Source organism: Delphinapterus leucas, chromosome 1 (genome assembly GCF_059928025.1).
Source record: "Delphinapterus leucas isolate spDelLeu-1000000601 "Yukka" chromosome 1, BTC_Dleu_Yukka2, whole genome shotgun sequence".
Taxonomy (NCBI): Eukaryota; Metazoa; Chordata; class Mammalia; order Artiodactyla; family Monodontidae; genus Delphinapterus; species Delphinapterus leucas.
This window is the reverse complement of record NC_143129.1, coordinates 46,397,882-46,411,928: the sequence shown is the minus strand read 5'-3', so window position 1 is coordinate 46,411,928 and position 14,047 is coordinate 46,397,882. Positions and strand designations below refer to the sequence as shown.

Genomic DNA, 14,047 nt, shown 5'->3' with positions numbered 1-14,047 from the left:
CTTCTTGTTACTGAGCTCCTTATATATTCCAGATACAAATACTTTTATCAGATGTGTATTTTGCAGATATTTTCTGCCAGTATGTGCCTTGAATACAGTATCTTTTGAAGAACAGAAGTTTTTTTGTTTCGATGAAATATAGTTTATCAATTTTTTTTTTCCTTTTGGGGTTGTATTTTTGTTTTTTATCTAGGAAGTTCTGTTTTTTTTTTTTTTTGCGGTACGCGGGCCTCTCACAGTTGTGGCCTCTCCCATTTCGGGACGCACAGGCTCAGCGGCCATGGCTCACGAGCCTAGCCGCTCTGCAGCATGTGGGATCTTCCCGGACCGGGCCACGAACCCGTGTCCCCTGCATCAGCAGGTGGACTCTCAACCACTGTGCCACCAGGGAAGCCCCTATCTAGAAAGTCTTTACCTAACCCAAAGTCTCAAAGATTTTCTCATATATTTTCTTCTAGAAGTTTTATAGTTTTAACTTTTATATTTAGCTCTATGTAATCCATTTTGAATTGACTATTGTATATGGTGCAAGGTAAGAATGGAGGTGTGTTTGGATAGCCAGGTGTTCCAGCACCATTTGTTAAAAAGACTATCCTTTCTCTGTGAATTACCTTAGCATCTTTGTTGAAAATGAGTTGACCTTATCTATATAGGTCTATTTCTGGATTCTGTCCTGTTCCTTTGGTCCGTGTATCTGTTCTTAAGCCAATAGCACACAATTTTGATTTCTGTAGCTTGGAATTCTGTAAGTCTTGGCATCAGGTAGTGTGAGTCCTCTACCTTTGTATTTATTTTGGATGTTCTAGGTCCTTTGCCTTTCCATACAAAATTTCAAACCAATTTGTCAATTTCTACAAAAAAGTCTGCTAGGATTTTGATTGGTATTTGCATCTATAGATCAATTTGGAAAGAATTGACATCTTAATAGTATTGAGTTTTCTAATCTATGAACATATTTCAGCATACACATTTTGCTCATATTCTGTGAGATATTCCTAGGTGTTTCATGGTTTTTGGTTGCAGAATCATCCCTTTGTATCACATCTGCTGATTCAGCCAACCACCAATGACTCAAAGAAGTATTCTAAAAAAAATCCCAGGAAGTCCCAAAAAGCAAAACTTGAATTTGCCACCTGCCAGCAATTATTTACATAGCATTTACATTGTGTTAGGTATTATAAGTAATCTAGAGATGATTTAAAGTATGTGGGAGGATGTGCGTATGCAATTTATATGCAAATACTACACCAGTAGTATTTGAGCATCTGTAGATTTTGGTATCCGCAGCAGGGAGTGGGGGGTCCTGGAACCCCTGCGGATACTGAGGGGTGACTGTATTGTAAATGATTTTGTTCTTTAGTTTCCATGAGAACAGTTTTGATTTCCTCTTTGACCATGGAATTAGTTTAAATAATGTTTTTATCCCCTTTTTTCTTATTCTTCTTTTATCCCATTTATTAAGATGTAACTGACATACATCACATACATAAGTTTAAGCATAATGGTTTGACTTACAAACATTATGAAATGATTAACACTAAGTTTAGTTAGCATCCATCATCTCATATAGATAAAAAGAAAAACAAGAAAAAAAATTTTTTTTGCTTATGATGAGAACTCTTAAGATTTACTGGCACAATTTTCCTGTATATCATACAGCAGTGTTAACTACAGTCATCATGTTGTGCGTTACATCCCTAGTACTTATGTTTCTTATAACTGGAAGTTTCTGTTTTTGACGTGATAAGCTTTTTATATTTGTAGATGGAATTTTTGTTGTTGCTAATCTTTTGTTATTAATTCCTAATTTTAAGGTTTCTTTGTGGCGCAGTGTAGGATCACTTTTTGTAAACAGTTCGTAGAATTTGAAAAGACGGTATACTTTCTATATAATGTAATATATATGTTAAGTAATACAGATAAATATATGATATATATATGTGTTAATATATATTTCAGTATAAAACTGTATGAAATCTTATTGATACTACTCAAGTATACTATATCTTAAATTAGTTTCTCTTTTTGATCTGTGAAGTTTTGATATTCATTAGCTTCTCATGCCAATTTATATGTAACCATTTTAATTTAAAAATCTTAATGCTATCTTGTTCCACGGATAGAACTTTTATTAACATAAAAGAATCCTCTCTCCTATTTAAAGCTGTTTTGGCCTCAAGTTCTTTATGTAATATTAATATTGCCTCTTGTTTATTTTTCTTTCCACATATCTATCAGGTCTTTGCCAATTTTGTTATCCTCAACCTTTCTTTGTCATTTAGGTTTGATTCTTATAAATAGCATATAATTAGATTTACCTCTTTAGACTTAATCTGAGTTTTTTAGCAGTGTAACTTATTTACATTTATTGATGTAACTGAGTTTTTGTACTTTTATAAACAGTCTTATTTTAGACTGTTTACAATGTGTCCTTTTTTGTTTCCTTTGTTTCATTACTTTTTTATTTTGATCAAGTTTTCACTGTTCCTTTATTCTCTAGTGAACTAAAAAGATTTTATCATGGTAATTAAACATTATTCTTACTTTACCTACCTCTATATTTTATATATTAATGTAAGAACTTGTGTATCTCTATTAAGAATGAAAAGTATGGTGGTTGAAATATTGCAAATTTTAGCAGGTTTAAATTCTCCTCTTTTCTACTCCCCTTCATTCCTTCCTCCCCCTGTATGTTGTTAAAATAATCTGAAATTTAATTACCAGTTACTTTTTTTATACTACGCAGTTATCGTATGAAATTTTTTTAATAATATTTGCATTGAACTTCACAGTCACATTAATGGTTACTTAAGTGTTAACTGTTTTGTTGATTTCACAGCTTACGAGTATTTCTTCAATATACCACATCTTTCCTGAAGTTTTTTGTTCTGATTTATCTTTATCTTTCTTGTGGCTTTTTTCTTTAGTTCTTTTTAATTGAAAATACATGTTATTAAATACTTGTCTCTCCCACAAAGAATTTTTTCCCACTGTGCCTGAAATCTGAGCATATCGATTTTAATTAAATGGATGTGGTCAAATAATCATTTTTTCAAAGCCTGGGTGTATTTTTGAAAATATTGAAATAGAGCAGAAGAAAACAGTTCTAATGATTTAACCTTTACAAGGTGATAGCTTGTTGATTTCAGATTTAAATTTTACTCTGTCACCAAGAGTAATTATTTTTCTTCAAGGTTTTCCTCCCTCCTCCTTTTCTTTCTTCATTCTTTCCTTTCTTCCTCTCAGCCAGTCTTATCACTGCTGATTGATTTTTGAGTTTTGGTATTTCAGGTGCAAATTGTGTGCATTCTATTGCTATTTTTACAGGTGTGTTGGTAGGTATTATAATTTCCACCTGTAATCAGATATTCCGGGTTTAAAGGAAATACTTTCGTTCTGAATGTCTTAAAAACCTGAAGGAAGGAAGGGCCTAAATCAAGGCCCAAGTATAGCATATTATTGTTAAGGTAGTCAAAAACAAATAATTTCATAGGAACAAAAATATTTTTTCATGTGTTTGTATTTCTCTTTGGATTTTTTTTATATGTCTTGCTATAATATCCATTTGTGTTGATCAGTATTAATAGTTTACACTATTCTGGTGTTATTGTCTTATCTGAAGAGGTTGATTTATGCAACCTGTCTGTTACACAGCAAAAGATTATTTGTTCTGGGTATTCTCAAAGGTGTAATTTTATTTTTGACTTGATCTCTCCTAAGATTTCTGACTGTATCTTACCTGATCCTAGGAGAAATGACAAGTTAAACATGAGAATTAGCTCTTTTAATAATCTTTTTCTTTTTGTAGTTAGTACAATGGAGACATAGAAAATCTAGAGGTATTATGTCTCTGGCAGAGTACTTTTGTTTATTTATTTTTAATTGAAGTATGGTTGCATACAATATTATATTAGTTTCAGGTGTATAACATAGTGATTCAATATTTAAATACATTATGAAATGATCACCACAATAAATCTAGTAACCATTTGTCCTCATCCAGAGTTACTACAGTATTATTCACCATGTTTCTTATGCTGTACATCACATGCCGTGACTTATTATATGACTGAAAGTTTGTACCTCTTAATCCCCTTCACAGAGTACTTTTAACATGACATTTTTCTTTATTTTGAAGATTATCAACTTTTTGCCATGCTTTTCTGGAACACATCCCTGGTGGCCAGTCCCATTCTAGAGTAGAGGAGAAGCCCCCATTTAGGAGCTGACCCAGAAAACAGTAATTCAGGACAGAGCCTCAGTTGAGCAGTGAGTTAAACCAGCCTGGAGAGAGAAATTCAGACCAAATAGTCAGTGACAGTGACAATGGTGGTGTGTGAGAAAGGGAGCTCCATTTGAAGAGTTAGATTTTTCCTTTTTGTTCATTTGAAAAATGGTCGTGGTAAGAACAATTTTGTAATAAGTAACATCCTTGAAACAGAAACTTGAACCATATTTCATCGTTGAAATATGACTGATGTGCTATTTCTGGGGAACTTTGATGTGCTCCGTTAAGCTTACTACATTGAATTAATGGACCTTTAAACCAGTATGTAATTACAGAGAGCATTTTAGGTATCCAGTACTGTGCAAAGTGACAGAAATGAGAAGATAACACTGTAGGTAATTTTATAGATTTTCTAACACTTTGTTCAATTTTTTAAAAGGTAAATCTTTTCTTCTTTAAAATTATTAATAGCATCTTATGTAACATGTCTCAACCTTCTTGATTATCCCAAAAGGTTAAATATCTGTTATACATAGAGCACTTTATAAGACATAATTTTGAATATGTGTAAATACAGGACATAACCTATGGGGCTATTTGGTTAATAATTTTATTCCCAAGTACAAACTAACAGTACAAGCCAGAACAATTCAGGCAGTAAAAAGTGGATAAATGGAAGTAGCCTACATATTTAAATAAATAAATTAAAACTGTAATATTACCTAATGGCAATGACTTTTTTTTTCTTTTGTAAAAAAGCTTTCTTTTGAACTTCAAAAATAGTGTCTATATCTGCTTTTATATCTTCATTCCCTACTCTTTCTTTAACACACTTGCTTATAGGTCTGTTTCCTTATTACTTTGCTTAGTTACTTAAAAGATCACCAGTGTTCTTAATGCTAAATCTAAAGCCTTTTTCTGCCTTTATCATCTTTCCTTTTGATACATTGGACACTGTCAGCCTCCCCCTTCTTTGGTCCTTATCTGTCCTCACTTACTCTTCCCACTCTCTGAACTGTACCTTCTCTGGATTCTTCACTCCCCCTTTTCCTCAGAGTTGAATCTTTGAGTTGAATTCAGTCTAAGCTCCTTCTTCCATTTCTTCTCTGCCACTCTGAGGGCTTCCCTTAATATAAGCGCATGCGTCCTCTAACAATCTAGTCCTCTTACCTGAGCTCAGTTGCTCTCCAGCATAGTAGCTTGCAGAGGTTGTGAAGTGCTTTGACTCTCAGTAGCTGTTTAATCTTACAGACGATAGATGTCACCGCCCGCCTTTTATTTTAAACTTCACTTCCTTTCTTTGCCAATATATTCATGTGTCAAAATTCAAATGCTACAAAAGGCTATATAGTAAAATATTTCCCACTTTTCTGCCATCCACTCAGCTCCTTTGCCCAGTGGTAACCAGTGTCTAATTTTTTATATGTTTTTCCAGAGATGTATAAATTCTGTATAAATCTTTACCCCCATTTTACAGACAAAGAAGTTGAGACTCAAAGGTTTCAGTAATTGGCTCAGATCACAGCGATGGTGAGTGGCAAAGCCAGAATTCTAATGAGAGTGTTCCAGTTAAAAATCTGCAACATCTCAGATACCAAATGCCTGGTGGATATTTCCTCTTGGACTTCATATCTCTTCCTGTTTTCTGTTGTTACTCAAAAATTAGTTTATCCGCATAAATTCTCAGTCTTTGTAAATGGAACCAACATTCTCTGGTCATCAGTTATGAAATTTTATAATAATAATTGAATCCTTCTTGTTCATTCCCTCATATACAGTCTCCTTCAAAATGTCTCTCATATTTATCCTCTACTCTCCATTCCTGCCACCGAGTTCTAGTTCAGGCCATCACCAATCACCACCTGCCTGGATTACTGCCATAAGCTACAGGATGGCTCCTTACCTCTCAACTTTCTTTGTTAACTTGTTCTGTTTACCATTGCCAGAATAATCTTCCCAACACTTTAGATGACGTTATTCCTCTCCAGTGGCTTCCTTTTTCCTTTCTCATCCTGTTTAAATTACTCTGCCTAACATTCAAGGCCCTCTATAATCTGGCCTAATCTTCCCTACTCAATATTTCTCTCTCTTAGCCTTCAATCCCTTTTGTATATATCTCCTCTTACCGCAAATAAACACTTCATATTCTGGCCTTATTTCCCCAGTTCTTGTTTGTATCACATAGACTGTCTTCCCTTCCATTACCAAAAACCTATTTTGTGTTTCAAGTCCATTTCCATGCCTTCCACAGTAATGTTTGCTGCTGCTGCTGCTATTTTTGTTATTAAGTTTTTCTTTCAATTGAAAAAGTATACATGCATGTGATAAAAATTAAACAGAGTTCATAGGTGTGCAGTGAGCAAAATATAAGTGTCTTCCATCTCTTCCCTCAGGTCTCCTCTGTAGAGGTGATCACTATTACTAGTTTCTTAGATATCCTTCCTGAATTTTTTCATCCACACGCAAGCATGTGTATGTCCCATCTTTTTTCTGCACAAATGCAAATATACTCTATGCATGTTAAGAACTTTTTGTCACTTAAGAATGCATCTGAGGGGGGCTTCCCTGTTGGCGCGGTGGTTAAGAACCCACCTGCCATTGCAGGGGACACAGGTTTGAGCCCTGGTCCCAGAGGATCCCACGTGCCACAGAGCAACTAGGCCCGTGCACCACAACTGCTGAGCCTGCGCTCTAGAGCCCGCGAGCCACAACTACTGAACCCGAGTGCCACAGCTGCTGAGGCTCATGCGCCTAGAGCCCATGCTCCACAACAAGAGAAGCTGCCACAATGAGAAGCCCGTGCACCGCAATGAAGAGTGGCCCCCGCCCACTGCAACTAGAGAAGAGCCTGCACACAGCAATGAAGACCCAATGCAGCCAAAAATACAATAAATTTTAAAAAAAAAGAATGTATCTTGGGGAACATCTCATATTAGCACATAAATCTACTTCATTCTTTTACCAGCTGTGTGGTACTGTCTCTTTATTCCCAGTCCCCCACTGATGGACGTTAGAGTTGTTTCCAGTATTTTTGTTGTTGCCATTTACATTGCTCCATTGACGAGTTTGTTAAAAAAAGTTGCCTTCGTGAACATAAATTTCTAAAAGAGGAATTTGGGGGCTCAGTGATATATATATATATATATATAATGTTTTATATTGCCAATTACCCATCAATGAGATTTACACCCTTTTAGCGTTCTGTCAGCAGTGTGTGAGTGCCTATTTCCCCCACGCTGTTTTCAGTGTTATGTATTATTAAATTTTAATCTTGGCCAATCAGATTGGTGAAAGCAACTCATTTTAATTTAAATTTTTCAAATTATGAGTTAGGTTTAACATCTTATATTTTTAAAACATTTATATAAATTCTGTGAACTACTGATTTTTCTTTTGGGCTGCTTGCCTATTTATTACTAAGAACCTTTTATGTATTAAGATTATTGGGCCTTTGTTGATCTTACATGATATAAATTTTTTTCCCCAATTTTGGCACTTATCTTTTCACTTTTTCTTTTCCCATGTTAAATCTTAGTGCTTTTTACAGTTTTGGTTTTTATTTGCCATAAAAAGGAAACAAGAATCAAGTTTTATTTTATTCAGATGACTGGCCAGTTGCCCTTGAACTGTGTATTGAATAGTCTCTGATTTGAAATGCCATTATCATATATTAAATTCTGTGTGTATTTGAATCTATTTCTGGGACCAGTTCTCTTTTGATTTCTGTCCACAAGTAGGAAAAACTTATTTTATTCCTATAGATTACATTTTAATATTTGGTAAGGCTTGTTTTGTTTGTCCTTATACTTTGTCAGAATTTTCTGCATATTTTCTGATTTGTAAACAGGTTATCTAAGTTCTCCCCTCCCCCCAAGATTCTGTTGATATTTTTATTGGGGTCATATTAAATTTATTGTTTAACCCTTTCCGAAATTTTATTTTATTGAAGAATGTTTTCTTTCTTTTTTTTAAAATTTCTTATTTTTTTGGCCACGCCGTGCGGCCTGCGGATCTTAGTTCCCCAACCAGGGATCAGTCCCACGCCCCCTGCAGTGGAAGCGCAGTCTTAACCACTGGACCGCCAGGGAAGTCCCTGAAATTTTATTTTTATTTGTTCCCCTAGTCTTTCAGTTTTGCTCATTTTCTGAAACTTTGTCTTTGTGAGAGAATAGGAGTTGGTTTAATTTAACAGGACAGTTATTTGACCATTTACATTACATGCAGTAATGTTATAGAGTCCTAAGAGTAACTATACAGGATGAGCCAAGACTCACTGTACTAGGAACACATATTCAAGGTTAACTACAGTGAAAAAAAAACTAGCATCTTGATTTTGGTAATACTTCAGATCACCTTAAGTCAAGAGTAGAGTAAATGACCTGAAATGGAGGAGGATAGATAGATAGCTCACTCATTTATTAGCTAGATAGAATGCTACACTCTCTATTATTTAAAAAAAATATATATATATATATATATATACACACACACACACACACACACACACACATATATACATATGAACTAATATCTGTCAGGTAAGCAAAATATATTGGAGGTTCTGCTTGTGAGGACTAAATAGGGCATAATTCATAGTGATCTTAATAAAGTCATTCATGATGACTTTTTTTTTAATAAACTTTATTGTTTAGAACAGGTATAGATCTACAGAGAAATGGAGACTGTAGTACAGAGGACTCCCACATACCCACATCCACTTTCCCCAATTATTGATATTTTACATGAGTATGATATATTTGTTACACTTCAGTGAACCTATATTGGTACATTATTATTATTAACCAAAGCTCATACTCTGTTCTGATTTCTTTAGTTTTTACCCAATGTCTTTTTTTTGTTCCGGATCCCATGTAGGATACAACATTACATTTAGCTAATGTGTCTCCTAAGGTTCCTCTTGGCTGTGGCAGTTTGAAGTTTTTTATCATGGAAAAAAAGATATAATTTTTCTAAAAAGCTAGAAAATTTAAAACGAGTAGACAGTTTTAAGGTATACTGATGTTTTAACTTCTGTATTCCTTTCTCTTCTGCATTTCAGGCACTCTGTGAATGTGCCCTCCAGACTCCTTATGACAGCTTGAAACTTGGAATGTTGTCTGTTCTTTCCACGCTGTCAGGGACCATCGCCGTCAAACATTACTTCAGCATAGCTTCAGGTAAAGAGAAGAAAGGAGATAATATATGGATAACATGCTAATCCTTTATTCATGTTGATATTTCAAGTCATTTCCTCTGTAAAGCTTTAAATCAGGAAAGGTTTCAATTTCATATGGTTATATGTTAGGAATTTCTTTGAAAATGATTTAACTAATTCCTAAGATGATAAAATCTTGCATCTTTGATCTTAACTCAAGGCTATAGTTTTTCTCAATTTGCCCTTTTTTGCATTATATGTGGATGAAACAATATTTTTGAGGGTGCTTAAAATAGCTGGTTTGCTTTTGTATGTCTCTGACTTAAAATGCAAGTGTATTTCAAAGGCCAAGCGGTGGTGAATTTTAAAAGCAAATGTCATGTGCTTCCTTTTAGGCATATGTTATCCTTCTGGAAAATGATTAAAATAAAACTTTACCCCAGTTCAATAATGCTTTCCTCGTTGCCTGTTTAATATGATTTAACTCCAAAATGCGTTTGTTAATGCCCTGTGAGGAGCTTGCTTACATAACAGACTTAAGGCTAAAGTTTTTTGTTGTTTTATACTCTTGGAATGATGCACAAGAAATATAACATTAAGTGGATGAGGAAGACTTTTCTCTTACTAACTTTCTACCTTTTTCTGCTATTGGTTGAACCTTTTGAACCCTGTGAATTTATCTTAGTAAATTGTTTCTAAGTAAAAAAATTGAAAATAATTTTATTCCAAAAACAATTGACATAGAAAAATGCTCACAAATATTATATTTTAAAGGTAGAAATTAGAAGTATCTACTTATCCTGATTATATATGAATTTTTAAATTGTATTGGTGTGCATGGGGGAAAAAGATGTTTTAAAGTATTCCCAAAAGTTAATAATAAGGTCATGCTGGTTTGTGGGTTTGGGGATGATTTTTGTTTTTTTCTTTGGGTTTTTCTGGGTTTTTCCCCAAGTTTTCTTTAATATCTTGATGAGAAAAAAAAGGAAAAAAGTAAGTTCCAAAACATGTTTGTAAATTTATAGATGAGTCTGCATTGTCCGTATCACGGGGGCAAGAAAAAGAATGAAGGAAATTACAGTTTCCATGGTTTTGTAAAGAGAACTCATAGGTTCATCTTTCAAATGTTTTGCCTATTTAAAAAGCACTGAGGTTTTACCTAAGCTAGTACTTTTATGTCAAGCTGGAAATCAATAAGGTGACCATATGTCCCACACTGCCTGAGATAGTCTTGGTTTATGCCTGTTGTTATTTATGATAGTGTCCTTTTCAAACCTCACAAAATATGATCACCCTTAGTGTAAAAGATTGCAGTTGATAGGAATCATGGAAAAATCAGCAGGGGAAAGGAAGACAGGAATGAGAGACCCCGCTGAGAAGTTGAATGAGCTTTAATCTCCTGATTCTTCCTGAAGCTCACTCACTTATAACTGAGAGCTTCTCTACTATGAATAAAAACATTCACGACATAAACCTTATGTTACAGAATTTCAGGTGTGACTTTTAAAAGTTACTGCAACTATAGGATAGAACTTAACATGTAAAGCACAAGGCCAATGCATAACTAACAGGTTTTATTACCTCCATGGCAAGATGCTTAAAATCTTTAGGCTTCAGTTTCTTCTGTAAAAATAGGTTGTTGAATCAGATGATCCCCAGGTCCTTTCTAGCTCTAAAATAATAAATTCTTATATAAACCTTTTGCAGTATAACTGTGCCAGCAATTGAAGTGGGAACAGCAAACTTAAAACTTTTGTTTCTCTCCTCTCTTGCATGTAAGGTTTTATTTGACAAGAAGACTTGTAATGACTCCATTTTAATGAGAGACTATTTGAATGCCCAAGATACAATCTATAGTTGTTTTGGCTTTTGCTGTATTCCTCAGTCAGTTTTTATTAATATTTTTGTGGGAAAGTATATTGATTTTAGATTTTAATCATTACAAAACTATTAGCATATACTTATTCTAGGTACCTTGACAGGAGAAAAAGAAGTGGTGATGTATATTGATTATGGGGTAGAGGCAGAAAATTTTGTTGAAATTTATTGTTAGAGACTTTCTCTTGAAAATGATAAAAATGAACCTATAAAATGAACTGATCTGAACTCTATAAATGAATTAAATCTGTACTACTTTTCTCTTCTTGTTTAGGAAATGTGGGTTCTTCCCCTAGATCCTCTGATTTAGTCAAATTAGCCCAAGAGTGCTGTTACCATAATAACAGGGGCATTGCAGCTCATGGAGTGAGAGTCCTAACTAATATTACTGTCTCTTGTCAAGAAAAAGGTAAGTTTGATCAAGACTGATATTATGTATAAACTTTTAGATTGGAGTTTCACCAGAATCCTGTGTGTATTTGGTTTTTTAATCCCTTATTATTTTTAGCCTGTGTGCTTTTATCTGTTGGTTGCCTCCTCCTGAATGTTCTTCGGGCAGATTTTCTCAAGACTGCTTAATCCTTGGGGGGAAAAAGAATGAGGGGGCTTCCCTGGTGGCGCAGTGGTTGAGAATCCGCCTGCCAATGCAGGGGACATGGGTTCGAGCCCTGGTTCGGGAAGATCCCATGTGCCGCGGAGCAACTAAGCCGTGTGCCACAACTACTGAGCCTGTGCTCTAGAGCCCACAAGCCACAACTACTGAGCCCACGTGCCTAGAGCCCGTGCTCCGCAACAAGAGAAGCCACCGCAATGAGAAGCCCATGCACCGCAACGAAGAGTAGCCCCCGCTCGCCACAATTAGAGAAAGCCCGCGAGCAGCAGTGAAGACCCAACACAGCCAAAAATAAATAAATTTATTTAAAAAAAAAATGAGGACTTTAGGATTGGGATTGCGGAATTGAAAGGTTTTATGGAGCATTGCCCATTTCCTCCCATTGCTTACCTTTGCTTATAACTATCCAGTGGTATCAGTTTGTTCACCTATAAAAAAAAAACCTAGAAAATTTAGGGAAAAAAACCCATGAAGTTATCGAGTGGCTTAAATAACAGACAGTTTCACCTAGGGGCAAATGAATTAACAGAGCAATGCAAATTAAATTTTCATGGAGTTTATCTCTAGGTATCTATAGCATTAAATGATTTGCACAGTCAAGAAGGATGTGCATAGAAAATAATGCATATATTTTATTGTATTCCTAACGTCTTTTGACCCAAACACTTAAGGAAGTTCATGCCGGTGTTCAAAAACAGGAAGTGCATTTTGGATGTTTCATCTGTTTCAGTGCTTATTTTGATCTTTGTTAAGAATCAGCAGTCCCTCTTATCCCCACCAGGCTTCAGCACTGCTTGTTACTAGTCCCTTTGTTTTCCTAGCAACCTGACCTTCACTAGACATTGTTTGCCAAGCCCCTGTTAGTTATTTGAATAACTAATCTTGTTTTATTTTTCCATAGTAATAAGTATTTTCTACCATTTAACACAGCAAATTGCTGTATGTCCTCAAAGCTGACATATTCATTTATTTATTTATTCATTCATTCATTTATTTTTGGCTGCATTGGGTCTTCATTGCTGTGTGCAGGCTTTCTGTAGTTGCAGCGAGTGGGGGCTACTCGTCGTTGTGGTGCTCGAGCTTTTCATTGCGTTGGCTTCTCTTGTTGTGGAGCACGGGCTCTAGGCGTGCAGCCTTCAGTAGTTGTGGCATGTGAGCTCAGTAGTTGTGGCTCATGGGCTCTGAGCACAGGCTCAGTAGTTGTGGCACACAGGCTTAGTTGCTCTGTGGCATGTGGGATCTTCTCGGACCAGGGCTCAAACCTGTGTCCCTGCATTGGCAGGCAGATTCTTAACCACTGCGTCACCAGGGAAGTCCCAAAGCTGACATACATTAACCTAAATGTGGTTAAGTAACTTATTCAGAACTTTCTAGAAACTTTAGAGAAATTTTAACCCAAAGGTAGTGAAAAGATGGTATAGTACTGCTATTACATGAGACATCTAAAGGGTTCATTTCTTTATGACCTGACTTAAAACATTTATAAGATTAAGTGGGGTCTTGATTATTTCCTAAAAGTAGTTCCACTTGCGTGAGAAAGTTGCATCCTAGGTGAAAATGGACCTGCATAATTTATGTCTTGTTTGGAAGATTGACACATGCTACATGATTTGCTAGTTATTTTCTTAGCTAAGCTGGTGACACTGTTTCAGTTAGGCTTTATTTATACCTTTGTGGCTTTAGATCTTGGTTTATTGTATGTGTGTGTATTTTTAAAAAAATATTAGTTTCAGGTGTACAACCTAATGATTCAATATTTGTATGTATTGTGAAATGATCACCACAATAAATCTAGTTAACATTCGTCACCATACATTGTCATTGTAAAGTTTTTTTTTCTCGTGATGAGAACTTTTAGGATCTACTCTCCTGACAACTTTAAAATATGCAGTAGAGTATTATTGACTATAGTCACCATGGTTTACATTACATTCCCATAACTTACTCATTTTATAACTGGAAGTTTGCACCTTTCCACCCCCTTCACCCATTTTGCCCACCCCCAACCTCTCCTACCCCCCAGCTCTGGCAACCATCAGTCTGTTCTCTGTATCTATGAGCTTGGTGTTTGTTTGTTCTAGATTCCACATTTAAGTGAGATCATACAGTATTTGGTTTTCTGTGTCTAATTTATTTCACTTAGCATAATGCCCTCAAGGTCCATCCATGGTCA

The 14,047-nt window shown here is 35.3% G+C and overlaps 1 protein-coding gene across 3 annotated transcripts in view; it reads left to right on the top strand.

The window, feature by feature from the left end:
- INTS7 (integrator complex subunit 7) overlaps positions 1-14,047 on the top strand; it is a 99,942-nt gene that overhangs the window by 38,050 nt on the left and 47,845 nt on the right. For all 3 annotated transcript variants that reach the window (XM_089909431.1, XM_022593433.2, XM_089909437.1), the window contains exons 8-9: positions 9,288-9,405; positions 11,536-11,670. In XM_089909431.1, the coding sequence (XP_089765557.1) occupies positions 9,288-9,405; positions 11,536-11,670 (253 nt within the window). The remainder of the gene's footprint in view (positions 1-9,287; positions 9,406-11,535; positions 11,671-14,047) is intronic.